Source organism: Helobdella robusta (assembly GCF_000326865.2).
Source record: "Helobdella robusta unplaced genomic scaffold HELROscaffold_12, whole genome shotgun sequence".
Taxonomy (NCBI): Eukaryota; Metazoa; Annelida; class Clitellata; order Rhynchobdellida; family Glossiphoniidae; genus Helobdella; species Helobdella robusta.
The window spans coordinates 4,308,172-4,335,503 of NW_008703664.1; the positions used below are offsets into that span (position 1 = coordinate 4,308,172).

Here is a 27,332-nt window from a genome sequence, read left to right on the forward strand (position 1 = left end):
GAGAATTTTAAAATGTTGTACCAATAACCGAAGTAGTTTGTAATAATTTTTTATTTTTAATAATGCCACCAAAGTATTTTTGTATATAGAAAGCTGCTCAATCAAACTGATACCAGTTTCATCTGCCAAAACTGCAAAGCATTTTGCATTTTTTATTTGTCTAACAAATTTTTTAATATAACTGTGTTACTGCTGGTAATTTAATTTTATATATCTGGACTAGTATATGTAGAATTTTTACTAGATGTTACCAAATGGTTCTCCAATATTTTTTGTCTGCAGCATTTACTCTACAACGTAATAGAGCTCTGAAATTTCCTTCTTGTTTTATATGGCTATCATTAATGTTATAGGTTGATGAACCATTATGACCAGTTAATGGCCAATCTTGTCTTCCACAAACAATAACTATATGAATAATAATAGATGTAAGTTTTTTTTCTATTATCAACAATTTGTCTTTCTCTCTTTGTTCATTTAAAGGTAGATGAAACCCTTTCACTTCTTTCAAGTTTAAACGTTTTTTGTAAGTCGGAATCAAAAAATATTTTTTACAGCTTGATTTTTTGCATGCATTTTGAATTTAGTATCAATAATTTATAGTGTCTTTAATGACCATGGAATGATTACAAAATTTATCTGTTGTCTGCGTGTGTTCATAGGAAGCAAAAGTTCTTTATTTTTTTAATGAATTTAGCTATTGATGTCACAGTGGTATCTTTTATCAGTGTTTGGAAAGCAGAATTTTTCGTACTTTTTGAATAGCGTCGTTTTCAGTTTCCAAATCATGAACGACAAAAACAAATCAGTGGAGCTGAGCATAAAAAACTTGCCAGAGAAGCAAGAAAAAATTAGCGATGTGCTATTACTAATAACAAAATTTAAATTCTAAGTATGTAAACCACGCCTCTGAGAACTTGGTGCTAAAAGCGAGGAGTCGCAGCGGCATCATGCACCTGTTTCTTTCTTTCGAAGTCATTTGCGTCAGTTTTGATGAGTTCGTCACATTTTTTATCCTTTATTCTTCTAAGCAGGGATCGCCGATTGTTGCAATAAAACTCTTAGTAATAAAATAAGGAAAGGCGTGTTGTAACGATGTAGCGAGTTTTATTAACTAAACACACCTCAACTAAATCAAATGAAACAAATCAGAAATAATGAAATGACATTGAAATTAAATCTAAGGTATGACATTACAAAATTAAAAAGATGAGTGAAATAATTAATCCAATAAATTAAGATTAATATTTTAATAACATAAAAGAACATAAATGGGTGGATAATTAAAAATAAAAATATATAATAGTTTTTTTTCAATCTATCTTTAAAAGTTGAAAATTTTACGTTGATTGTGCAGAGGAGACCTGGATTAAACTAAAAATAATAAACAAAAAAATTAAATTGTTAAAATAATATTGCAAATAATAAAATAAATCTACTGAAAAATCAGAAAAAATAAAATTATTGGGCATTATTGGAGGAGAGGAGAAGAAAAATGATTCAGAGGGAAATAATCAATAAAAGTACAAATGAACCATCTTTGTGAAAAGAGAAATTTTGTTAAGTGTGCAGCTAGCTATTTAGTGATAGAACTGGTGATAGATTGCGAAGGCCTAGGGATGAATGTTTTATTTTATTGTGATGAGGTCATATTGCGTTTTTGAGATATTTGGAAAAAAGATAAAAGAAATTAAAAACTGAAATATATAACTGGGAAAACACAAGAGTATGGCAATAAAGTAAGCCCAAATTTTTAAGGTTTCAAGTTTTCGTTACAACAATATGCATTTAGGTATTTTATATTGGTACTGCACTAACAAATTTTTTACTGAAAAATTTGCAAAAAGTTAGAGCTGAGCAGATTAACGATATACATTTTATATAATGAGCGGAGGGAACCTCTGGATGTTATATGCCTGCCCTGCCACATCCACGGTAAAGCGTAATGACAAACTTTCCACTCCTAGGAGTAGAGCCACTAACTACTCTGTGTGTAATTCAATGGTAGTGTCATATATCTCAATCTATTATTGTAAGTGGGTGGTATAATCGGTCTATCCTTGGTGTGTTTTAAATAGTTTACTCTCCATCTAGAACCTAATCTAATCTAATTTTAATATACATCTAAGTCTAAAACAAGATAAGATGAAGTGTAAAGCGCTAGACTAACTGTGATGAGTCAATATATTTACGTGTTAATTTGTCGTCAGATTGCTATCATTTGAGGCTGCTGTTATTTAGCGTTGCCAACTTCACCAAGCTGGTTGTTTTGGATTGTTTCGTGGAGATTAAAACAAAACTAACTATGGAGTCGGTCGTTCCCATTGTCTTGAGATCTCCTAATTTAAAATTTAAAGAAGAAATTATCAACTGCTCCTCCTCGTGGACCGTAGAAAAATTGAAGCGCCACGTTGCTACCAATCTCTTGAAAAATGTTTCAGTTGGTAGTTTTTTTATTTAACTTTTAAATTTAATTTTAATATTTAAAATTTTATTTAATTTTATTTTAATTATAAAATTTAGTTTTGCACTTTAAATTGAACTTGTCTTAAACTTTAAAAAATCAAGTCGTTTTTAAGTAAAAAGATTAAAAAATGTAAGAGGCTGTCAGTGTCAACTCTTCTTGATTTTAAAAAATTTTTAATTTATTTAGTTTTGTATTTCACATTTAATTATAATATATTTATAATCATAATATAATTAATAATATTTATTCTGTTTTTTATAATTATAAATAAAATCATAAATATAGAGAAGTATTTTATATTATTAAATGTTATAAAATTAAACAAAAGTTTAAGGATGGAAACAGAACTTTTAATATTTTTCACACTTGTAATTAATTTAAATCTAAATTTAATTTAGAGTGGAAGTATAATAAAATAAAAGACACTAAGGTACAAAACTAATGAATCAATTCACTTTCTCTGTTACTTTTATTTTACACAGTAACTATAGACCCAGCCGCCGTTTCTGAACATAAAAATATTACAGACACGGCGACCGGTTATATAAATTTTTAGCCTGCTAAAAATTTGAAAAATGGCAAGAAAAATCAAAATATATTTATTTCATATTTATATTTTCTTTAGATATAGTGACAAATTTATTTTTTTAACATAAGTTTTTTAAACATACGCTTCGTAACCAACTTTTACTACGTAATTTTGTGACGCAATATATAGAGTATCTTTGGTTTTCGTTCTCCATTGTTGCTCCTCGTGCTCCGTGTTGAGATTTTTAAGTGTTTTAGTAATTTAGTAATTTTGATGCAAATTTTTTTGTTACTTTGTTTATTATGTCGCTTGTTGAAGGAGAAGAATTTGTTAGTTTTATAGATTTTAAGAAAAAATTATCTGAATATGAAAAAGAATCATTTGTTAATTATACTGTTGCTGATTCAACAACGGTGGAAAGAGCACGAAAGAAGCAACCCAATAAAACATTCAGGTGAGCAATTTATGATTACTTATGATAATTATTTTAATAATTTTGTTAAAAATTGTCATAATTCGTAACTGGTTGATTTTGTAATTAGCACACTTTTTTATCACAACATATCTTTGTCACTAAATTAGCACTAATTGTATTATCTATTACACAATGAAAATCAGTTTGAGTAAAACTGCCATATGCCACGTGTGTGCTTATAATTGTAAAAAATCTAATGCTTTTTGTGTAGTGCTGAGTTGTAGTTTTTGGCACAAAGGTTTTGTTTAGTTTGTTGAAACCAAGTAATGACAAATTGTTGGTAAATAATTACAGGATAAGGAACTAAAAAAGATTATGACCACACTGTACTCATTGCTTATTTATAGTATCTAACCTCTCATGTTTTGTGAAAGATTATTATTAGATCATATTATTATTATAATTATATCATATATATTTTATTTACAATCTTACCTTTATTTATACTTCAGTGATGATCTGATGTATTCCTAAATTAAGCTGGGTTGTCAACACTATGGCTCTTATAAAAGCAAAGGATCGGGTAAAAGGCCTAATCAAAAGTATTTTCATTTTTGAATTTTTTTTTTCATATAAGTAATGGTAAATGTTATAATTTATTTTTCAGTACCATCAAACGTGATTTTCCAGCAAAAATAGTTCTTGGAGCAAATAAGAATGGTGATAAATTAGTTGTAAGATCAATCATAAATGATAATCATGTAATAGTTCCAGAGACTTTTCAACACACATCCCAGCAAAGAAAATTATGCCAGGAAGAGAAACAACAAGCTGAGTTGATGATCGGTATGGGAGCCAATCCCACTAAGGTGAAAGAGTATCTTTCGCAGGTATCTGGAAAAGTTGTGACAAGTGCTGATGTCCAAAACATAAAAACGTCAATGAGAGAAAAAAACAAATCGAAAAACCAAGTTGATAAGGTCTTATCAATTTTTCAAAAAATACAAGGAGCAACAGAATCATCATCATTGCCATGTTCAGAGCTTCTTTTTCCCCGAGCTTTTAAATCAAGAGGTCGACCAAAAGGAGCAACACTAACCTGTTTAGGCATGCCTTCAAAACATTGCAAATCTATATCTTTTGCTTCGAAGCCAACAAGAGAAAAGCAAAAACTGATGTTACAATGGTTATTTGGTAGTGGACAAGATTATAATATTAGCAATATTCAATCAGTACCAAGTCAGTTCTTAGATGGACAAGTACAAGAATGTCTATATTTATTGAAAGATTTTTTAGATCTAAACGTTTTGAAAGAAATGATTAATAAATGTTGCAATGAAGAATGGATGTGTGGAACCTGTAGCAATGATCTTAGGGATGTTCGAAGTGTTTCCTGTGATTCCTATCTCAAGTGGTTCCACTTTTCTTGTGCAGGCATCAAAAGGCCTCCAAGTAGAAAAGAATGGTTTTGTAAAGCATGCAGGAAATAATAGCTGAACAATATAATAAAACATTTTATGTATGACTGTATATTATTGGATATATTGTAGATTAGTGTATATATTAGTATTTTGTCGTCGTAATTCCTTTCAATGTTAAATAAATACAATTCGCCTAATACGTTTTGAAAGTTTAAAAACTCATCCGGCAATTCAAAGTTGTATTTAAAATTAATCGGATAAGTGACATTTCTAACAATTTATGTATTTTCTTAAATGTGCTATAAAAAAATTTAGAAATTATAATTAAAACAAATAAGCAGTACAGATATAATATAATAAATATGTAATCTGTAAAAAAAGCAACCTGTAATTATAACACATAAAAAAACATTCAAAATCAATTAGATTCACTAGAAGCGAATATTTATAGAAAACATTCATTTATTTATGATTAAAAAATGCAATTTAATTAGATGATTTTTGGAGCATACCATGTACCTCCACGTAAGGTGAGCGAACTTTATTGAAAAACGGCCGCCGTGACCACAATTTTTTGCGTAAGGCCGCCGTGTCTATAAAACTTTTTAACATTTAAAAATGGCCGCCATTTCTATAATTTTTTAACATTTGAAAACGGCCGCCCTTTCTATAATTTTTTAACATTCGGAAACGGCCGCCGTTTCTATAATTTTTTAACGTTCGGAAACGGCCGCCGTTTCTATAATTTTTTAACGTTCGGAAACGGCCGCCGTGTCGCTAGGTTCGGCGTTTATTTTATTGCTCTACAATTACATTATATAATAAAGTAAACCAAAAATATGTCTGCATCATAAACATAAAATATTTGTTTCATTTGTCGTGGTAAGTTTAAATAAAATATAATTGTACACAAATGAATCATTTTATGTTGCCAGTATTATAAATAATCACAATTTGGTGATTTCATTAAAAAAATTTTATGGGAATTTTAATAAAAAGGTTTTTTGAACAAAACCCATAACTTTATAAGTCACAAATAAAACTTACATTGATTCACAACTGCTATAAGCAAAATATCGGGATTTTAGCAGGAACATAATCTATGTAAAAATTAATTTGACTGATTCTTTTATCAATTGCTTTATTACATATAAAATGACAAACTGTTAGTAAAATAATTTAATCTATGCTTAGTGCTTCTACAATATTTTCAGACAATCATAAAGAGCAATTACATAAATGTTCTTGCATGGAAATAATTTTTAATTATTAATGCTTATAATTTATTTAAAATTTATTTCAGAGAGCTGACAGTTTAAAATTAATACACTGTAGAAAATTGCTTTCAGATGAAGAAATTGTTGGATCCATATTTGTTAATGTAATTTTTTTTTAGTTTCCTGTTGTATTTGTATCACCACATTCACCTTCCAACTTTTTATAATTATTATTATAATTATTATTATTATTATTATTATTATTATTATTATTATTATTATTAGAGAACTTGTAGAGCGTCTTTTATAGTCACCCAAAGGCGCTCCATGATTTGTGCGAATCAATCCAAGAAGATATGAGTTTTCAATTCCTTGCGAAACTGTTGAAGAGTCAATCCCGGCCGACGCAGGTGATAGGGCAAATTATTCCAGATCGAAGGACCAGCAACTGCAAAACTTCTATCAGCAACAGCCAACTTTGTTTTCGGCACCATCAATAAATCTTGATCATCTAAACGCAACTTGATTGACGGATGAGATCTAACTCTACGTATTATCATTTCAGACAGGTAACTTGGACTGAGACCATTCCAGGCATTTGAACACCATGATGGAAATTTTGTATAAGATTCTTTTCCTAACATTAAGCCAATGAAGATCCAACAGCGTTTGACTAATGTGATCAAACTTCAAACGGCCACTAACAATCCTGGCCGCTCTGTTCTGAATTGACTGTAGAGAAGACAATGTACTGTGTGATACTCCATAGAAAACACTGTTACAGTAGTCCAACTTTGAATGAACAAATGCATGAACCAAACATTTCAATGTGTTATTATCTAATGAGTTTTTAACTTGATTAAGCCTTCTAAGCTGAAATGAGCACTCTTTACTAAGCTTTTTGGCATGAAAATTCATTGACATATTTTAATCCAATACGATCCCCAAGTCACCAACGGAGAAACAAAAATTAACATCCGACCCAGATATGTTGATGGACTTAACATCAATTTTCTTCAGCTGTTGCCAGGTACCAATCAAAAGTAGTTGAGTTTTACCTTCATTCATCTTCAATCTGTTATCTATCATCCACCCATTGAGTTTTTCGATGCAACATACAAATCTATCAACTTCATCTTCAAACGTTGTATTACATGCAATCGGAACAATTATTTGCACATCGTCAGCAAACGCATGATACTTGAAATTAAATTCCTCAATAATTGGGAACATATCAGCCGTATAAAGTAAAAACAACAAAGGCCCAAGGACTGAGCCCTGAGGAACTCCAGACGTGACTATCTCAACATCTGACAACCCGTTGTTAAAGAAAACTTGCTGAGTCCTTCCAATCAAGTATGATTCAAACCATGAGGCTACTACATGAGAGACACCAAAAAAGTATTTCAATTTATCAATCAACAAGGTGTGATCAACGCAATCAAAGGCAGCACTCATGTCCAATAAAGCCAACAATGAAACTTTGTGTTGATTCATAGCTGCAAATAATGTAGACGTAACATCAATTAAAACCGTCTCAGTTGAATGGTTCTGCCTATAGCCCGATTGGTGAACAGGCATCAAATTATGTCTATTCAGATGACTTAAGAATTGCCCCAAAACAATACGTTCAAGAACCTTAGACAAAAACAACAGATTGGATATTGGACGGAAATTAGAAATATCACTTTTATCAAGGGATGACTTTTTTAATATAGGAGTTACAACAGCGTGTTTCAGAGGATTAGGAAAACAACCAGTTCTTAAGCACAAGTTAACAAAAAATGTCAAGAATGGAATAAACAAGTCGATATATGATTTAAAAACTTGAGTCGGAATAAAATCATTTGAAAAGGATTTTGTTGGAGATCCTAAAACAATTTTTTTAATTTCGTCACCCGAGCACAAAGAAAACGCAGAGAACAACTCATCAGACCGAAACCTACAATGAGAAAAGACTGGTGCAATCGAGGAAGCTGTTAAGTCCATCACCCTCTTAATCTTATCCTTGAAAAAAGAAGCAAAATCAGATGGCGTAAAATTAATTGATTCACTCAAACTATGGCTATCCGAGAATTTACCAAACAATTTACTCACCATGTTCCACAATAATTTAGGCCTGGACTTATTCATCTGTATCAAATTTTTCCAATACAAATTCCTTTTGTCCGAGAAAAGAGAACTTTTGTTCATTAGTGCATTTCTCCAAGCAATTTTATTAGCCTCACTCGGGATATGACGATAAACACGTTCAAGTTTACGACACAATCTTTTGCATATTCTGCACTGATCATCAAACCAAGGAGAATTATGGGAGCTATTGGTTTTAACATAATGCAACGGGGCAACAACATCAATTATTGACTGCATACTAGACATGAATTTTGAATAAACAATCTCTGGATCACCATCAGTAAAAAGACCACCAACAAAAGACTGGGAAACAAGACGGGCAAATAATTTACTATCAGTCCTATTCCATGATCGCACCAATCGTTTAACAATCCTCGTCCGACGATGAACAAACGGAAAATCAACTCTGATAAAACTGTGGTCAGAATGGACATTACTAGGAAAAACTGTGCAATCACAAGAAGGAAAATCAGCAGACGAAACAACAAGATCAAGTGTACCACCAGATGAATGGGTAGGACCAACAACACAATTACAAACATGAAACGATTCAAAAATATCCAACAAAGAAACTGTATTCCTGTCATTCAATCTTTCAACATGTATATTGAAATCACCTACTATCAACAACAAATCAGCACACACAGAAATATACTCCATAATTGTAGTAAATTCACTAAAGAACAACGCAGAGACAGATTCAGGCCCAGGACGATAAATGGACAACAGAATTACTTTAGAATTTCTCAATGAAAAAACAATGGCCAGTGCCTCANATGTTTGAACAACAGGAAGCTCAATTTTCCTAAAACCAAAAGAACACTTAAGAAAGACAATAATGCCACCATGATAGGGATCATTTGGCCTCAAACGATCAACATAAACATAATTAGGCGGCATAGCTAACTGGATTATATTATGATCTAAAGAACCGTGCCAGGACTCAACAACAACAAAGAAATCAAGATCATCAGACAGTAAATCATAAACGACACCAAGCTTATTAACAATAGACCTCATATTATACAAACCCATTTTAATTATTGAACAGTGACTACTTTGGGAAACTTGATTATTTTCCACCGTCCGATAGGGCCTCTGACCCTGTATAAAAAATCATTATCTTCAACATTTTTAGACTTGGCTTTATCCAACAGCGATTTCAATTCAACACGCTGTTCAGGGCTTAGGTCATGACTTACCCTAATGTTTTTTAAGTCACCTTCAAGCAACTTAATTCTGAAGGATGTCTTCAGCGTCAACATTTTCGATACAGCATTACTGAATTTGATGATGACAGGCCTCAAAACTCCGTCACGTCTACGTCCCTGACGAGTTATTACCAGAATATCAGCATCATTAAGTTTGTTCTCTGTCATTGACATCAAAATAAACATGACAACATCTCTATCCTTGCCAGCATTTTCAGATTCCTTCAAATTGAATATAACCATGTTATTCTCCCGTTCTTTGCTATCATTGGATACATCTATAACTAATTATATCACTATTCATCTTCCAGCTTTTCATGATTGTATCATTTCAACTTCCAACTTAATGATTGTATCATTATATCTTCCAACTTAACTCTTCTTAATTGTATCATCATCCATTTTTTAACTTTTTGTAATTTTCGATTTTCTGGTATGCTTTTTAGTCTTTACTTACATAGTTCCCACATGTGCACAACAATGCCAGACTTTTTTTCTATTAACATTCCCTTATAATGGTTCTATGTTAATTTTTTATGATTTTTTTACATTTTATACTCTTGATAATTGGAAGACCTTTTCATTCATTTTTAACCTTGTCAGTTTTTGAATTTTCAGCTTTTTACTGTTTTCCCCCAACAAACACCTTTCAATACTTTTCATCAAGTAGTCAAATTTTTTATTAATTTAGTGCTCATATTATCTGAATTATATCACACTTTTTTCCTTAATTCAATAATTTGGTAATTTAATAGCAACATTTTAACTATTTTATTATCATTTCATTTTAATTTGAATATTTCATTTAACTTGAATGAAATTTTTTAATTACCATCTCAAAATATTGAATAGTAATAGATTTTTTGTTTTTAGTCAGCAAATGACAAGATTGTATATGCTGTTATGATGAGTCCTGAGGAATCTCACAAGGCAATGCATGAAACTAATTGCAGTAATGAAGTTCATAAAAACAGACCTGCAAACAACACCACCAGTTCAGCTGATCATCAGGGCCAGAATGATTCTGCTCCATTTACTTCATTTGTGCCTGCCGTTAATGAGTTTGTAATCTTTGGTATATTTCCTTCTTATTTGACTGGTTGTGTTGATAGGTTTAAAGGCAAAGAAAGAAGTGTTTTAGTTTAGGAAATTTTAAATAAAGCGAGGTTCCAAGTTTTGAGGTTGTGTAAGGTATATATAATGTATTTTCATCTTATCAAATGTTCTTAGACCAATGCTGGGAAGTATCTGATTTTAGATAATTAAATGGAAATCTTTTTGAAAGTTTAACAAATCAATACAGAAGTTTGTACTTACTTTGAACGATGGTTTTTAATAATGAACAGTATAGAATAGACAAGGATAGTTGAGAACCTTTTGTCACATAGAATGGTGATGGAAGTGAGAGATGGTGATGATGATTAATTGAAAAAAGTACAGATCATAAGAGACTTGTGGAAATGTAGATGTTATATGATGAGAAGACATAGATAAGAAATTGTCCAAGGATAGAGAGCAAAATGCTGAAAAGGGTAGCATCAAACTTGATGCTACCCTTTTCATCATATGTCTGGATTAGAACTCTAGTCTATCAATGTACATAATGGGCGGCGTGCCGTTGTAACGGTAAAACGCCTGGCACTAATATTGCAGCGACTATGTTCCATTGCAAAGAGATCTCTACCCATCACATGAAATGTGTGGGTGCATTGTTTCATGTGTATTTACATGCATCATGCGTGTGTTGTTGATGCTTCTGGAAAATATTGAAGAGTGAATTGTAATTAATAAGCAGACATATAATACAGTTTGATAGCTGGCTTGAGAGTAGAGGTTAGACGAAATTGTAAATCCTAGCTTGTTTTTAGTTAGTAAAAGCTATCTTTGTTTTGTTTAAGTAATGTTAATTTTTATGATTTCATATTTGGTTTCAATTTTTTTAGCTTCGAAAGTTTTATGAATATGTATCAATGGCACTACCAAAGCCATATGTGGATGCAACAGCAATATCTTCATTACATTAACCAATGCTTCCAATAGTTAGTTTTCTTTGCGTATTCAAAATTAATATTTACTTTTCTGTTGTTAATTCTTGTAATCAATTTTTGTAAAGTGAATTTAAATGTCTGTTGGATGACCTGTACCTTTGAATGCATTAATTTTTTAATATAGCATATATTAATTAATTAAAATTTATTATTTTAGCGTGCAAGGAAGTTGCCAGCCTAATTACTCATTGCAGTCCCATGCAAACTTTGAAGGAACGCAACATGTCCATCCTGCCGATGAGGTGCAACAGCCTGCTAACCCGGCCCGACAGCAAGCACAAGTTCAGCGAATGAATGCTCAAGGTGGAGCTCTGATGTTGGAGGATGATGATGACGGCCGTAACCGAGATTGGTTGGATTGGGCTTACGTTATATTGAGATTTTCCATGCTCATGTGCATCCTGTATTTCTATTCTACGCCAACCAAGTTCCTAACGTTCATACTACTTTCGGTGCTCTTTCTATTGTTAGTTTGGTGCTTTATGTTTTGTTTAAGATTAATTTAACAATTTTTGTTTTCCTTTCAGGTATCAAACAGGTTTGTTAGATATACCATTAGGAAGAGCTCCCGCTATGAATCAGCAGCAAAACGCTGATCTAGCACAGAATGCCAATCAAAATGTTTGTTATATATTTATAAAATTATTTAAGAATATTAATAATGGTTATTAAATTTCCATTTCATGTTGTAAACGTCATGTTTAGATTTATAATATTTCATTGAAAATAATTTTTCAATTAATATTAAATTTTCAATTATTATATAAGATGGAAAATAATGGAGAAGACATGAACCCCGTTGACCACGCGCGACAGAATGCACAGCCCAACAATGTCCTTCAACAACCAGCCAATCAACAACCAGGACTCCTCTCGTTAATTGTATCACTTATTGTTGGATTTTTCACATCGCTGGCTCCTCAAGTGCCTCCGCCAATCAACGCTAATTAATCGTTTCATTTATACATATTTCATTAATTAATTTATTTGTAAACATTTTGTTTTGGAAACATTTAATAAATTGATATTGTTATTGGAAGTTTTTGCGTATAAGGTATGTTTTTAATATTTAAAATTATATATGCGTATTAGAGATTCACTGAATAGTGAATTCGGCCAAAGCCGGAGGCCGGATACCAAAAAATCCACAATTTTTAAGAAAGAACTTTAATTTTATAGAGGGAGAGCTATTGCAAAAAAGACCCCAATAGGCAATTCATGTCTTTCATCGGAATAATATTCAATCTCTTGCTCTAGGTTGTTGAACAAATGGTGCTTCAGAAATTTCCCTTAAATATGTTGATTCATGCTGCAAAATTTTTTTAAATCAGGAAATGCTTTCAAAATTTGTGACAATGATACCGAATATCTCCTTTTTTTAGAGCGGGAAGAACCACGCTTTGGAAGCACAAAATCAATATTTTTGGAAGATCTCAATTCTTGAAACAAGCAGAAGTTCTTTCAAAGAACCTGAAGCGTCGACTGTTAGACAATTTCTAACCATCGTCAAAGTTGGTATATTGGAACTTTGATAGTGGTTTCTCAACTAACCAATTTCATCTTTTTCTGTCGTTTAATTTTAGTTTCACGTTCATTTTTGAATTTGTGTGGCTTTACAAGCAAGTTTTCTTGCGTCAGCTCTTGGAAATAATAAAATTTAATTGAATCGAAATAGTCTAAATCTTCAACAATCTCATTTTCAATCGATAATAGAGCCAGACCAGAAAGCCATAACTGCCTTATGGCGGACCGTAAGTAGTTTTTTACCAGTTTCAGTTTTGTAAAGCTTCGCTCACATAAAACCACAAACAAATCCTGATAAACAATTGAAGGCTTAGAGACAGCATTGAAAGAGAATCTAGGAAATTTTCACTATAAATTGTAACGTATCAAACAAACCTGACCAAATCACCCAAAGTTCCCCAAGCAAAAACATCAAGCCAGACATTTCAAAACATGCATTTATAAATTGTAATCGGAAATAAGCGATTATACAGAATTTCAGTTTAAATCGAAATTCTTGCGCTCAAAATTAGAGCTCTATATAATTTTTTTATTTTTCTATTTTCATTGGGTAAAACGCCCACAATCAGAACACAACCAACAGTGCGCTGCTCTCTTACATATAGTTATACCTTTTTTTTACAAACTTTAAGTTACTGAGTTACCCACTCAATTATCTTGTCGGAAAAGCAACAAAACTACCAGCTCGAAGAAACCGCCCACTTCACCAGCAGCGAATCTGATCCGAAGCGTGAAATTTACTCAAGACACCACATAAAATTCACTTTACAGTTTATACGCATTCGAATTACAGAAATAAAAGTTATTTTATAACGATATCGGTAAACCAAGTTTACATTTAACGTTATTACGCTTAATAAGACACTTTTCTCTTGGTAGAAACTTCATATCCTTTCAGCGTAATTTTATCAATATGAAATCGTCTGTGCGTAGAGAATATATAAATCAACATTTTTTTCAATATTTTACACAAAAAGTGTTTGATTATTTTTTAAAATCTAGTAACGTTTGAAAGGTGCACTTTAAAAATAAAAAAGTTTGATATAACAGTCACATCCATGGATAATATATATATATATATATATATATATATATATATATATATATATATCAATGGTCACATTTTTATCCAACATGATCAAAATTGAGAGCTTCAATTTTACTAGGGGATGCAAAGTGAATCTTCACCCCAAAACATTTTTTAAAATAAGTATTACTTCGTAAAAAATATGTAAACTCATTTTTTGCTGTTGTAGTTGAAATGATTTTGTTTATAAAATAAATTTATCAACATTGACAATTGAATTTATAAAAACTGTTTCAGCCCCCACAACAAAATGTGAAAAAAAACAGAAGTAAAAAAGAGCGCCAACTTTGATAATTTTTTGCGCACCCAACAAAAATTTATGGTTAAATTTTTAAATTTTTTTAAAATAAAACTCAAAAAATATAAAAACAATTTATAAAAAAAAATTAAAAAAAAGAACTAAAAAATATATAAGATACTGTCACTACTACTAGAAGATCGTATGAAAAACCATATCTCATGGCAGCATTGCATCCATCTCTGTCGTTGCAAAAACAGAATTGTGTTTTTGTATCATAGGGTTTGAGCGGGTCATTATTTCTGCCGTATTGACAATAATTGTGTCGTCTTACTGTTGGAATTTTTTCTCTGTGTCTGGTACTTGACAACATCGTGGAAAGACATTCTCTTGTAATTACGATATTTGCTGTTTCAGAAATAAAATTCTGAGTTATTTTATTGTAAATCTTAACAAACAATGTTTTGGTTTTAAACTCAAGAAACTTGCCAATGATTTACGATCTACCGTAAGAAAAATAATAAAGGAAGTTAACTAACGCGGAACATGCTGTGATTTTCATCAATAAATCTGACTAGTGTCATCGCTTGTGCAACATTCATAAAGAAGAAAGCAAAAAAAACAAAAGAGGTTTCAACGACAAACACACACACAGCGTATATGAATACATGTGAAATTGCATTACACATTATTAATTTCATAACAAATTACACATTGCATATGATAGGCGGTGCCTTTAACCATTGAGCCATTAATTAATTAATTGAACATTACAATAATAATTGATAATAAAAGGCAAAAAATCACTCAAGCCACAAACTAACAATCTCTTTGTTCTATGACTTTAACACAAAAGTTTTCTCCAACATCATCTGACCCTTCACCGTAATTGCATGTTTGCCACCTCTGAGTTCTTATGCTCAACTCTTTCCCACATCCAGGTTGGTTGCTAACACAACGATAACATTGTATTCCAACAGCTTTTATAATATAATGTAACAATGTGATAAGATAACATTGATATTCAAAGTTATACATGTAGTATAGAAATAACATTGTATTCTGAAAGCTTTTATTTAGAAATATATTATACTGTAATTTGTAATAAAACAATCAAATAATATAATGTAGCCACACATAGTAATGAAATGTAATAATACATTGCTACAGCAAGCAATCAGTAAAATTGAAATTTATTTACAAATAAAATTAATTAATACCAATGTTGCGAAAATAATTAAATTTATAATTTTATATCTATTTAATTTAATATTAATCAGTATTAAAACGAAATAATAATATTTATTGTAATTATAATTAATAATAATAATCTTTAATGATTAAAAAAATACTTAATATTAAAACAACATAACATAACAATTATGTTGAATATATTTATAAAATAAAAAGTTAAATTAATAAAAGTATAACAATAAAAAAATATAATGAAATAAAAAAAAACAATATAAAATAGTACATTAATAAATAATGTAATAATACAGTAAGCGATCAACGATCGAATTACATTAAAAACGTAAATGCTCACCTGAAGAAACGAAATTTAAAAATATAAATATTTCAAGGCTTAAAACGCTAACACCGACCATTATGACTTTCTGTCTATTCACTGATTGAGGTACACCTGTATTAATATACCGGTATATAATACACCTGTATTATATTCACACCTGATCTGAAAGAAGTTTAATAGCGCTTAACAATTTTTGAGTAAGAATGAAAGAATGGTAAAATGGCTGGATTGATTCGATTCTATCCATGGATATATATCTATATTATATCCATGATTTTATCATATCAATAGAGACATAGTTACATCATAATAAATACTCTTTTACAAACTTCGAAAGTTTTATGGTTTAGTTTAATGTTAGCAAGAAGTAAACTGGTAAAAACTATTTTGGTGCGAACATATACACACTTCAGTTATCAGTTTATGTTATGTTTCTTTGTGAATCGCCCAACCGCTGAGGATAAGCTTATAAAAAAAAAGCGAAGTGGAATCAGACAGCACTGTCGGATTGATAAATCCTAGCGAGTAAAACTAACAATCCTAATAATGAATGTAAAACGCCACGAGCTAAGAAGTAATTTGTGCGGGCTGTATAAGAAACAGCGATAACTCTTCTGGTATTTGGGCTGCTGATGAGTCCTCGTTAGGAACGAAACACGTGTCCACGTCCAGCCTATCCAAACTAATACTATTCTTTTCTTCTCCCGCTCACTGCTCTTCTTGGTTCGGTGTTCTCAACAAACATAAGCGCAACCGCAACAGCACTCATAAATGGAAAATCATCGGGAGTCAGATCTCAAAATTGCGTCAGCACGTAACGTTCATTTTTACCTGAAACTTTTAATACTTCTTACATTACTATACTGATCTTGTAAATTAACCTTTTGTCGGCAGTAAGCCAATGTAGGTCTCTCAGAATTGGAGTGACGTGGTCAAATTTAGCGCCACCTGCAACAATTTTAGCAGCTTTGTTCTGCACCGATTGAAGCATCGTAATCGATCTGTCCGGTGAACCATAAAACAAACTGTTGCTTTAGTCCAATCGTGAATGAACAAAAGCGTGCATTAAAGACAGTATGTTGATCTGTTTAATGATTTTTTTTAACTCGAATTAAAATTTTTGAAGTTGAAATGAACAAACTTTCACAATTGATTTTATATGCTCATTCATCGTCAGTTTGGTGTCAAAAATGCATCCCAAGTTTCGTTGCTTTTTGACAGAACTGAATATTTTCATTTTGTATCACAAGTGAAATTTGTATTTACTTTTAACTGATGCCAGGTGCCAGTAGGAAAAAATTTCAGTCAGCTTTTTAATTTCGAGATGATTCTAACTATAAATGTAAAAGAAAAATGTCAAATAAATACATACACATAAACTCACAAAAACATTACATACAAACATGCACCTTACTATAATTCATATCATAATACTGTTATATTTTCGAACGGTAACAATATTAATCACAACTGAGACTGAAAATTCAATCACAAAGAACATTAAAATTAATAACATCTAGTGAACATGTCTTTGATGGAAAATCAAATAAGATTTTTTAAAAGTTACAATTCTTTCACAAGTGACCAAATTTATTCTATGAAAAAAACCACCATTCTAAACGATTCGGTTATGAAAACAGTTGCTCTTCTGGTATTTTTTCTGATTCGTCTTTAGTCTTTCATTCTTGATTTTGGTTTAGTGATTTCCTATTATCTAAAATTTCCATTTCTTAAAATTTGGATTTACCAATACCCATGAGAATTCCATGTTCACGTTTACTTTAATGAAAGAAATTTTTGCTCATTGTAGAACTTTTAAATAAAAAATTTTTCATTTTATAAAATTTAATTTTAGGAGGCTATTTAAAATAATCTAAATTGAATGCAATTAAATCTGGATACAACGTTTGAAAAGTTTTTTTTTGCTTTTTTATTTTGTGTATGTCGTTAAAAATGTCGTTTTTGTGTATGTAAAAAAATGGCGTCCAGGTCGCTTGTAATAAATGAGTTCCTGTATTATTTGGAAAATAATTGGAATTTAGTTGAGAATGAAACGTTTATTAATAATATATCTGTGTTTTATACTCACGAGGATATTGTAAATGCAATTAAGTTGATAAAAAGTGAATTAAATAATTTTAAAATTGAAAAAAGTGAAAAATTGCAGTCGCGCGGGAATATGAAAACTGAAAAAATATTAGAATGTATATCGTTAATTAAACAGTTGAAAGAAAACCAATGTTGGGACAAATGTCCATTATTTGTTAGTTGTAATTTAAATAAAGTTCCGAAGTCTGAAAATTTGTTAACATTGAACTTTGAAACTATCAAATTAGAATTAAAAGATATATTGCACAAACAACAGGTGCAATTTAACAAAGTTATTGAAACTGTTGAAAGTAATAAAGCTGATATTATTTCATTAAAAAACGTTATTAAAACTGCTGATATTAATAAACCAGAAGTTAATACATTGAAAAATAAATTAAATTCTAATGTTGTAAGTGACTACAGTACTGAAATGACAAACAAGGAGGGACAAAAGAAAAATGTCAGTAGTTCTCTGTGGTCAGACATAGCAAAGTCAGAAGACTACGGTACCCCGTTCACAACTGTAAACGGAAAAAAATCACGTCAAAATAACAACAATTGTGAGAAACAAAACAACTCAGGAGAAACCAGCAACAACCCAACAAACAACAAACAAACTGGAAAAAAGACAGCTATGAAAATAATCGGTAAAAAAGTTTCAAATGATTGCAAACTGAAGGCAGATAAAATCTTAATGAAAAAATCTGTGTTCTGTTTAAGCAACGTCAGCAAGTGCCACAGAAATTATGTGATGGCCTACCTAACCGACAATCGTATCCATGTTGTTTCCTGTTATCCCGTACTCAAACAACTCAATAAAATGGCACCAGCTTCTACAGCCGACGTCAATAACAATAATAATAGTCAAACTGAGAATAAAAAAACAGATGAAGAAGAATCCAGTACGTTTAGAGTTTGCATCGATAGCTCTGATTCTAAGAAAATGAAAGACCCTGACATAATGCCCCAGCACGTTATAGTACGCGAGTGGCAATTCAATAAGAAACCAGAAACAATTGTCGATCAAACAAAAAAAGATGGATAAACAACATGTTGATAATGATGATGACAGCAGTGATGATGAAGAAAAAGACAATTTAAACCCCAAGCAAACTACATGTAAAAGGTATGACAATTTTGAGACGTTGAATGATGAATATAAATTAATAAATAAAGATTTTGATAGTAGTATGTTTTTCAACTTAATGCATTTGAACATAAGAAGTTTGGTCAACAAAACCGATGAATTAGAAAGCTATTTGTCAAACAGTCACATCAAATTCAATGTAGTTGCGATAACAGAAAGCTGGTTAAACGAACGTACTGAAAGTTTGGTTGGCATGGATGAATATAGATATGTAGGCAAAAATCGTCGTGACAAACACGGTGGAGTTGGTTTCTATGTCTGGAATGATTCTACCTTTCGAATAAGAGATGATTTAAATACCATTGGCTCGCCAAAGTTTGAAATGATTGCAATAGAGATCATTAACAATTTTAAATCTAAAAATTCAATTGTGATGGTTAGTTATCGACCTCTAATATACGAAATTAAACAATATTTTAAAGAATTAGAACAAGTTTTACAAATAACTAGTAATGAAAATAAATTTGTTTATCTTTTGGGAGATCTAAATATTGACTTATCGCCAGAAGTTAGCAGTATAAATAAAATTCAATTGAACCAACTTGTGACATGTTACTACCTCAAATCCATGATCACAGTTCCTACAAGAATCAGTAATACAAAAAAATCCACTATAGACATTTTGTTTACAAATCATCCAGAAAATATTATACAATGTGGTACCATTTTATGCGACCTATCAGACCACATCCCACTTTTTTCTTCCACTAATCAAAAAATAAATAATAAGACAGTTGCTGACGTTACATTTTCAAAATATTCTTATTCAACACACAGAATGAATAATTTAAATGAAGGTTTATGTAATGCCGATTGGACAAGTGTGCTGAGCTGCGATGATGTAGATGTGGCCTTCCAAAATTTCATCGACATCTTTCGGTTACATTATAAAACTTATTGTTCAGTGACCTCTAAAAGACAGGCTCAGAAGATAACAAAAAACAAACCGTGGATAACTAAAGAATTTAAACAAATGTTAAAAAAGAAGAAAATGTTATATAAAAAATATCTAAAGCACACATCGTCAGACAACTTTACAGCACTCAATGCAGCAAATTATGCAACAAGATCAAGTGCCAGTTGAAAAGACAATATTATTTTAATCTTCTACAACAAAGCAATGGCGACAGCAAGAAAACATGGTCAATCATCAATTCTTTAACGAAACGAAATAACAAAAAAACATCAACAATTCAATTAACTTTAAATGATGATCCAATTGATAATCCTGAAACTATCCTCAATAATTATTTCATCAATCTGGCCTCAGATATGCAGCAATCATTTGTAGAAGACACAAGATGGAAAAATTATCTTCAAAATGGGTCAGTAAATTCATTTTTTAGTAACCGTGTTTCATCATCTGAAATCATTTCAACCACAAAACTTTTCAAACCCAAGACGTCGAGTGGTTACGATGAAATATCAACCAAAATAGTAATATCAACAATTAAATCAACAGCAAAAATTCTTGAATATTTAATCAACTTATCATTTGACAAAGGCATCTTTCCTAAGTGCTTCAAGACATCCAAAGTTGTTCCAATTGCAAAAGAAAGAGGTAACTCAGAGGTTAAAAACTTTCGACCTATATCTTTGTTGCCTGTTTTTTCGAAGATTATTGAAAAATTGATGCACAGTCGTTTGCTCAAATTTTTTGAAAAAAATAACATTCTTTCTAATCATCAATTTGGTTTTCGAAAAAACTATTCAACTGAAATGGCAATACTGGAACTGATTCAAAAAATTGGAGTCGCAAGTGAAAAGAAAAATTATGTAATTGGAATATGTCTCGATCTTTCAAAAGCTTTTGATTGTATTGACCATTCGATTTTATTACACAAACTTCATCACTATGGTATAAGAGACTCCAGTTTGACTTGGTTTCGTAGCTACCTTTCATCAAGATATCAATTCGTTATTGGAACAATAAAAATTCAAGTAAATTGATCAACAAAATAGGCGTTCCGCAGGGCAGCATTTTGGGACCATTGTTATTCATAGTGTTTGTGAACGATCTACCGATGGCCTCTAAACTTTTTAATTATGTTTGTTTTGCTGACGATACAAATGTGTTCAGCAAAGGAAAAGATATTAACATGCTCATCAAATATACAGAAGAAGAAATTAAGCATGTTAACTCTTGGTTCTCACTAAATAAACTTACTTTAAATAGTTCTAAAACGCAAATGATAATCTTTGGACCAACTCAATATTTAAACTACAAAGAACCTTATAAAATTAAAATAAATAATATCGATATCTACGAAAATAAAACAGTTAAATTTCTGGGCGTTCATCTAGATCAAAAGTTAACGTTCCGTGATCACGTTAATAGTGTTGCAAACAAACTTGCCAAATCAACTGGTCTGATGAATAAGGTGAAATTCTACCTCACAAAAAAGTGTCTGAATTTGTTGTATCACTCACTTTTTATGCCACACGTGATTTATTGCAACATTGTCTGGGCTGGCACGTCTCCTTCAGTCACGGATCCGGTTAAACTTATGATGAAAAGGGCCGTCAGAATCATCACCATGTCAACGATGAGGTCTCATACCAAGGAGTTATTTACGACAACCAATAATCTTAATTTTAATCAATTGAATATTTATCGTACTTTGATTTTTGTGTATAAGCAGCTTAACAATCAATTGCCTAATACGTTTGTTAATTATTTTAAACATGCTAACAGTCATAGGATGTCTAATTATTTGCAATCGAATAAATCAAAAACTAACATTTTACATTCGCATGTAATCTGTAAGGGTCCTAGGACCTGGAATAACATTATTAAGAATGGTTTCCAATATAAGGCGAAATCGGCTACTGATTTTTAAAAAAAGGTTAAATCGTTTTTAATAATTAACAATTATTAAAATTATTATCCTTATTAATAATGTAGAGATGTTTGTAAAATCACTGAACATTTAATAAATTATATAAGAAATGTATTTACATCATGAAATTTATGTTCTCTATCTAAAAACAATTTCTGTTGATATTTTTAATGCGATTATAATTATCTATGAAACATTATTTTTTAGTTAACTACCTTTTGTTTTATTATCTGTTATTAACATACTAACAACTAACAATATTTGATATTAACCTACTAACAACTAACATACTAACAACTAACAATATTTGATATTAATCACAAAACTCTGAACATATTTGTCTAGGTGGCTGTGCTAGATGAGCCCATTAGGGGCTCGATCACATTCATCCTGTCTCTTATTTATTATCTTTAATTTTGAGGAGCAAATAAAAAAAAAAAAAAAAAAAAAAGATGTCAATTGTTGTTAAAAGATGTAAAATGACATGTAATAAATTCGAATTTCAAAATTTTGATGCGCTTATTGGATTTTCAACGGTCATCATATCTATTTGAATAATTAAGCTATATTATTTATTCAAAGTGTGCTTAGCGAGATGAGATCCTAAGAATCAGAAGACTGAATACCGGAAAATTGCAAAAAACGCACACGTTCTAATGCATTTCGCGACTTTCCAAATTCAGCGATTTTCACAAATTGATAAAAACTCATATAAAAATGTAGATAAACTGTCACGTTTAACAATATAAATTATTTAAAACGAAGTTTCATAACTGTAATTACTACAAGTAAAATAAATTTACCTAGACCATTGTAATTATAGTCTTCACTAACAGAGCAGTATAGTAAGCACGCAAATAATTATATGTAGCTTGTGTGTGTGTAATTTTTCAACATAATAGAGGATGCTAAATAGTTTCTACATATAAGTTCTATTCGAATTTAACGAGGAAGTTATTTCTAAGTTTTGTTGAATAAACAAATACAATCAATTTAATTTGTTAATTTTTAGACGTTTGCAAAAATTATCGAGTTAGTTTGTTAAATACGTATTTTCTATAACGGTATTTAAGATGAGTCTAAATGGAAATGAAAATTTATTGCTAAGCGTTAATGGACCCTCTGCAACAACGAAAGTCAAACCAGTCAGTCAAAAATTTGAAAACATGCCAGCTGAACGACCATTTAAACACGCGGTCAAACATGCAACAAAAACGGACGATTTAAAAAGAAAAGACAATGTATCAACTGAATTATATGAAGAATCAAAAAAAGTTGTAGAGCAGTCGTTGCTCTTAAAAACAAGTGATCAAAAGAAAAAGCCTATCGTACAAACAAAGCCTGCTTTACAAAATAAACCGGCTAACTTGAAAAAGGTTGAAAACAAGCCAAACGATGAAATAAATAATCAAATGCAAACTATTAAAGCCGAACCATCTTCAAAAAATATAAATATTCCAAACCGCAAGATAAGCGAAACGACGCACGGAACAACCACCAACGCAAATTTTACTAAAAGCAGAGAAAAAATTCCATCCAATATTTCAAATATTTTGCCAGAATTTGAATCAGAAACAAATGTAAAAAATTCATTTTTACATAATCAATTAGCAAAAGCCAAAATATCAAAACAAGTTGATGGTGAAAATTTTCAGCTGATTAAGCACTCTGATAATTCGATATCACAAAAACTAGATAAGTTTTCAACTGTTCCAAAATTATTCATTCCATTAAATAATGAGAACACAAAACCAACTGAATCAAAAACGAAAGAAAAAGCATGCGTTAATAGGCTGGAATCTGAAAATGGAGCTAAGCCTCCTCATTGTAAAACCAATGAATCGACATCTCTTTTCTTGGCTCAGAAAAAAAATAAGCCAATTACGATGGCTCCATCATTAAAAGTTAGTTTAAAAAATGAAATAGTTGAAGACAATGTATTTCTCGATGAAGCTAGATTAAGTGTAAAAAACGAACAAATAATTAAAACTAGTGGTGATATAATAAAAACTTACAAACATCTTTCAACGCCAATAAATGCTTCAAAAGGACCTAGAAAACCAGCAAGACCGCCGTTTGTTACGTTGGATTCTCTGGATGACGACATAAAAAACCAGATAAAAATACCCACTAAATCTTTTCTAAGCAGATCATTAAAAATGGAAACAACTTTAAGAAAAAATAAAATTGGAAAAATTCAAGAAGATAATGAAAAAAATAATCCGTCAGCACAAGAATCTAGACCTATATCACTTTTTACAGAAGAAGAGGAAATGGAAGAGGAGAAAAGAGCACATCTAAAAAAAAAATCTCAATCATTTAAACCGTCATTGCCACATCAAAATACGGTTTGTCAATCTGGCTCTATTGTCAGAGGAGCGGCCCCTCCTGTGCCAACAAATGACAAACAAACAAACATGAACTCGGTAGAGGAAATTTATGATGACGTGGCAAATAACGAGGAGGATGTTATTGAAGAGCTATATGAAGAACTGGGTTAATCAGATTTGTTACATAAACTTTTTATTTTAATCATAAAATACCCAACTAAGGTCAATATTAAAGTACATTATTAATTATATTCAATGCAGAGTAATATTAATAATATTTTTATGTGTAAAACCTTGACAAACTAATTTGTAATCAAACTGATTTTCTTTATCCAATATTTCGATAAATAAAATTTTAAAAAGTTGTTTTAGCTAGCATTTCTCGGGTTGTCGTTTGAAAAATGTTGATACAAAGCACATAATTTGTAAACAATTATTAAAAAACAAAAACAGTAAAAATGATTTTACATTTCATTATCCAACACTTGTGAATATTTGACGTACAAATTGTTTTTTGACCCAACACGAGTGAGCCACTTAATTTTGATAACGAGAAAAGCTAGGTCTAGGTGTCTTCAAATTTATGCCAGAATTTTTAAAAAAATATTTCCAACAGAAGCGTTGGAATCAGCATATTTCAACCAGCAGATTAGTTTTGCGGTAAAAGATTTGCGACCGTGGAATTATTTGTAACATTTCGCCATAGCCCATATTAACATTACTTGAAGTCATAAAAGATGCACAGAACCTACTTTTTGCACAACTGAATGCCCCATTTTTAAAACCTTTGTAACCGCAGATATTGTCGCTTCTTGCTTGACTAGACATTCATTTATATTCCACATTGTTTTCATCGTTTTTAAGTTTTAAGAATTGCTCCACGTATGTTTGTTGCTGCACGTAAACGACTTTGAAAGAGCTTTTGCTTGCCGGAGTCGGAATATTTTGAGGGGCAGCAGTCGGACATTTTCCTCCGAAAAATGTTATTAGTTTAAAAAAAATTTTTCAGAAAATTCTTTCAAAGATCGTGTTTTAAATGATAAATTTGTTGAGCGATATGCAATCATCTTTAATACTGAAAATAAATGATAATTGTGTGAATAAAATCACATCATTTTTTCAGTATGTTTTCAAACATAAAAACAAAGTAAATTTACTAAGAAAAACAATTACATTAACTGATCAACTGTTTTTTTTTAAGTCTTCTTTATTTAGTTGTGATAATAAAGTGAAATTTTGATGTAAAAGTTTAATAAGTTTTTTGTGAGTCGGAACCAGAAAACGGGAATTTCCACCCTGAGTCGAAATGTTTTGATGTTTTATTTATATTTTTTTGATATTTTTTATCCAACTCCGACGTCGTTTTGTTCTGCGGTTTTGGTAAGGCGCTGCTACTCAGAAGTTGGAAATTTTTCAGTCATGGAGCTGGAGAAATTTCGTCCCAGGGTTTTTCTATTTATTGTGACATAGAAAATGGGAACGAAAAGTTATAACTGCTACAAGTATATTCGTTAGAGGCGCTACGAACGCACCCAGTCGTTCGAAACAGAACTAGGACCTTCTGACAGCGAGACAACCAGTACGCTCGAAAAGCGTCATAAGACAGCACATAAAGACAAAAAGCGATAATTGACTCTGCTCTGAAGGTGTCAGTATGTGATAACTGTTATCGAATTGTATTTTGAAAAGAGAGTTCGTGAACATTAAATTTTATCTGTGAAACTGATTTTTGATTTGTAAATTAATAAAACGATAGTTATATAGTGTCGCTATTTTCATTGGCATAAAATGAACCCGTTGTCAACCACTTTTTGAGTCAAGTATAAGTTTCGCGTCGTACGCAGACTTTTGCACTGTGATTCAAGGATATAAGATTGCAATACACGTAAGCACGTATATCCGGATCAACTCACAAATAACTGAAGAAACTGAACGATTTTTTGTTTTAAAATGGCCAAGCTAACGATACCATAGACTTAAAATTACACATTATTTATTTATAGTTAATCAAGCATTATTACGAATTTGGACAACAATCGCAAAAAGGTAAATGTTTTCATTCAAAATTTAAATTGCTCATATTAATATATAACGCGGCTGAAATAGCCAATTGTCGACAGTTACAAATTTAGTTTAACTTAAAAAAGTTGCAACTGAAGTTTTTCCGTTAATTGACAATTGACGGGATCTGAAAATAACAGAAGATAAAGTTGCATTACAGATTGTAATAAACCACTATTACAAACATTATGAAAAAATGGAACCTTCAACGTTTCGAGTTTTTTCTCTTTGGTGAAGCAGATCGCCTACCACTCGATCTAGACGCATTTTTGATGGACTTGGAGTATCTTGGTGACTTTGATCTATTTCTTGAAGTCTTACTCGTTTTGGCCAGAGGAGAGTCTGATTTACGTCTTTTACAGCGCGACTCTGGAGATCTAAATTACAAATAAACAGATTTTACAGTTTTTTGATATTTATTCCTCTAAAAAGATATAAAAAAAAATAACCTAGATCTTGAACGTTTCCTTCGTTTTTTATCTTCAGAGCTGGTTGAAGAAGATGATGACGATGATGATGAAGACGACGAGTAAGATCTAGAACTGAGTGCCATAATCAATATAATAATATGCATAATTGGATTAATGACTTAATGATATAATGAAATAGAAATTGTAAACAAACGGAGCTTAACAGCCAGGAACAGGCTGAACTTCAATGTATTTATAATTTGGTTAACAATTATTATTTAAACCTTGTAGTTGTTACCTAGACCTAGACGAGCTTGAGGATGACGAACTTCTGCTACTACTGCTGCAACTCGAATATTTGCGCTCTCTACTTTTTCTGTTGCCTGTTTTTTCCAATGCAGTCTTTCCTAACTGGTTTTGGGAAGAGCTATTATCCATATCCCCTTTGTTCATAGAATGTTTAGGTGTGTCTTCATCATCCAGGTTGTATTTTGATATATCAACATCGTCATCATCTTCTTCCTCCTCCTGCAAATGTTTTAATTGACAATGTATACACAATTTCCCAACATATTACAACAACACACGTTTAGACGACATTTTCCCAACATATTAAGTAACTAAAATTTATT

At 31.0% G+C, this 27,332-nt stretch overlaps 3 protein-coding genes across 3 annotated transcripts; all 3 read left to right on the forward strand.

Annotated features, from left to right (window-relative positions):
* The first annotated feature begins 2,247 nt into the window (after positions 1-2,247).
* On the forward strand, positions 2,248-12,478 carry HELRODRAFT_190416 (hypothetical protein). The gene is made up of 7 exons (XM_009013788.1): positions 2,248-2,440; positions 6,136-6,213; positions 10,267-10,454; positions 11,337-11,432; positions 11,599-11,925; positions 11,969-12,062; positions 12,210-12,478. The coding sequence occupies exons 1-7, from the start codon at positions 2,306-2,308 to the stop codon at positions 12,390-12,392; spliced, it is 1,101 nt and encodes a 366-aa protein (XP_009012036.1). The 5' UTR covers positions 2,248-2,305; the 3' UTR covers positions 12,393-12,478.
* A 5,321-nt stretch (positions 12,479-17,799) lies between these two features.
* HELRODRAFT_168109 (hypothetical protein) lies at positions 17,800-20,143 on the forward strand (the record flags this gene model as incomplete). Its single annotated transcript, XM_009013789.1, has 2 exons — positions 17,800-18,891; positions 18,950-20,143. 2 exons carry the CDS (start codon positions 17,800-17,802, stop codon positions 20,141-20,143), a joined length of 2,286 nt encoding a protein of 761 aa, XP_009012037.1.
* A 2,829-nt stretch (positions 20,144-22,972) lies between these two features.
* On the forward strand, positions 22,973-24,400 carry HELRODRAFT_168110 (hypothetical protein; the record flags this gene model as incomplete). Its single annotated transcript, XM_009013790.1, has 1 exon — positions 22,973-24,400. The coding sequence occupies one exon, from the start codon at positions 22,973-22,975 to the stop codon at positions 24,398-24,400; it is 1,428 nt and encodes a 475-aa protein (XP_009012038.1).
* Positions 24,401-27,332: the final 2,932 nt, after the last annotated feature.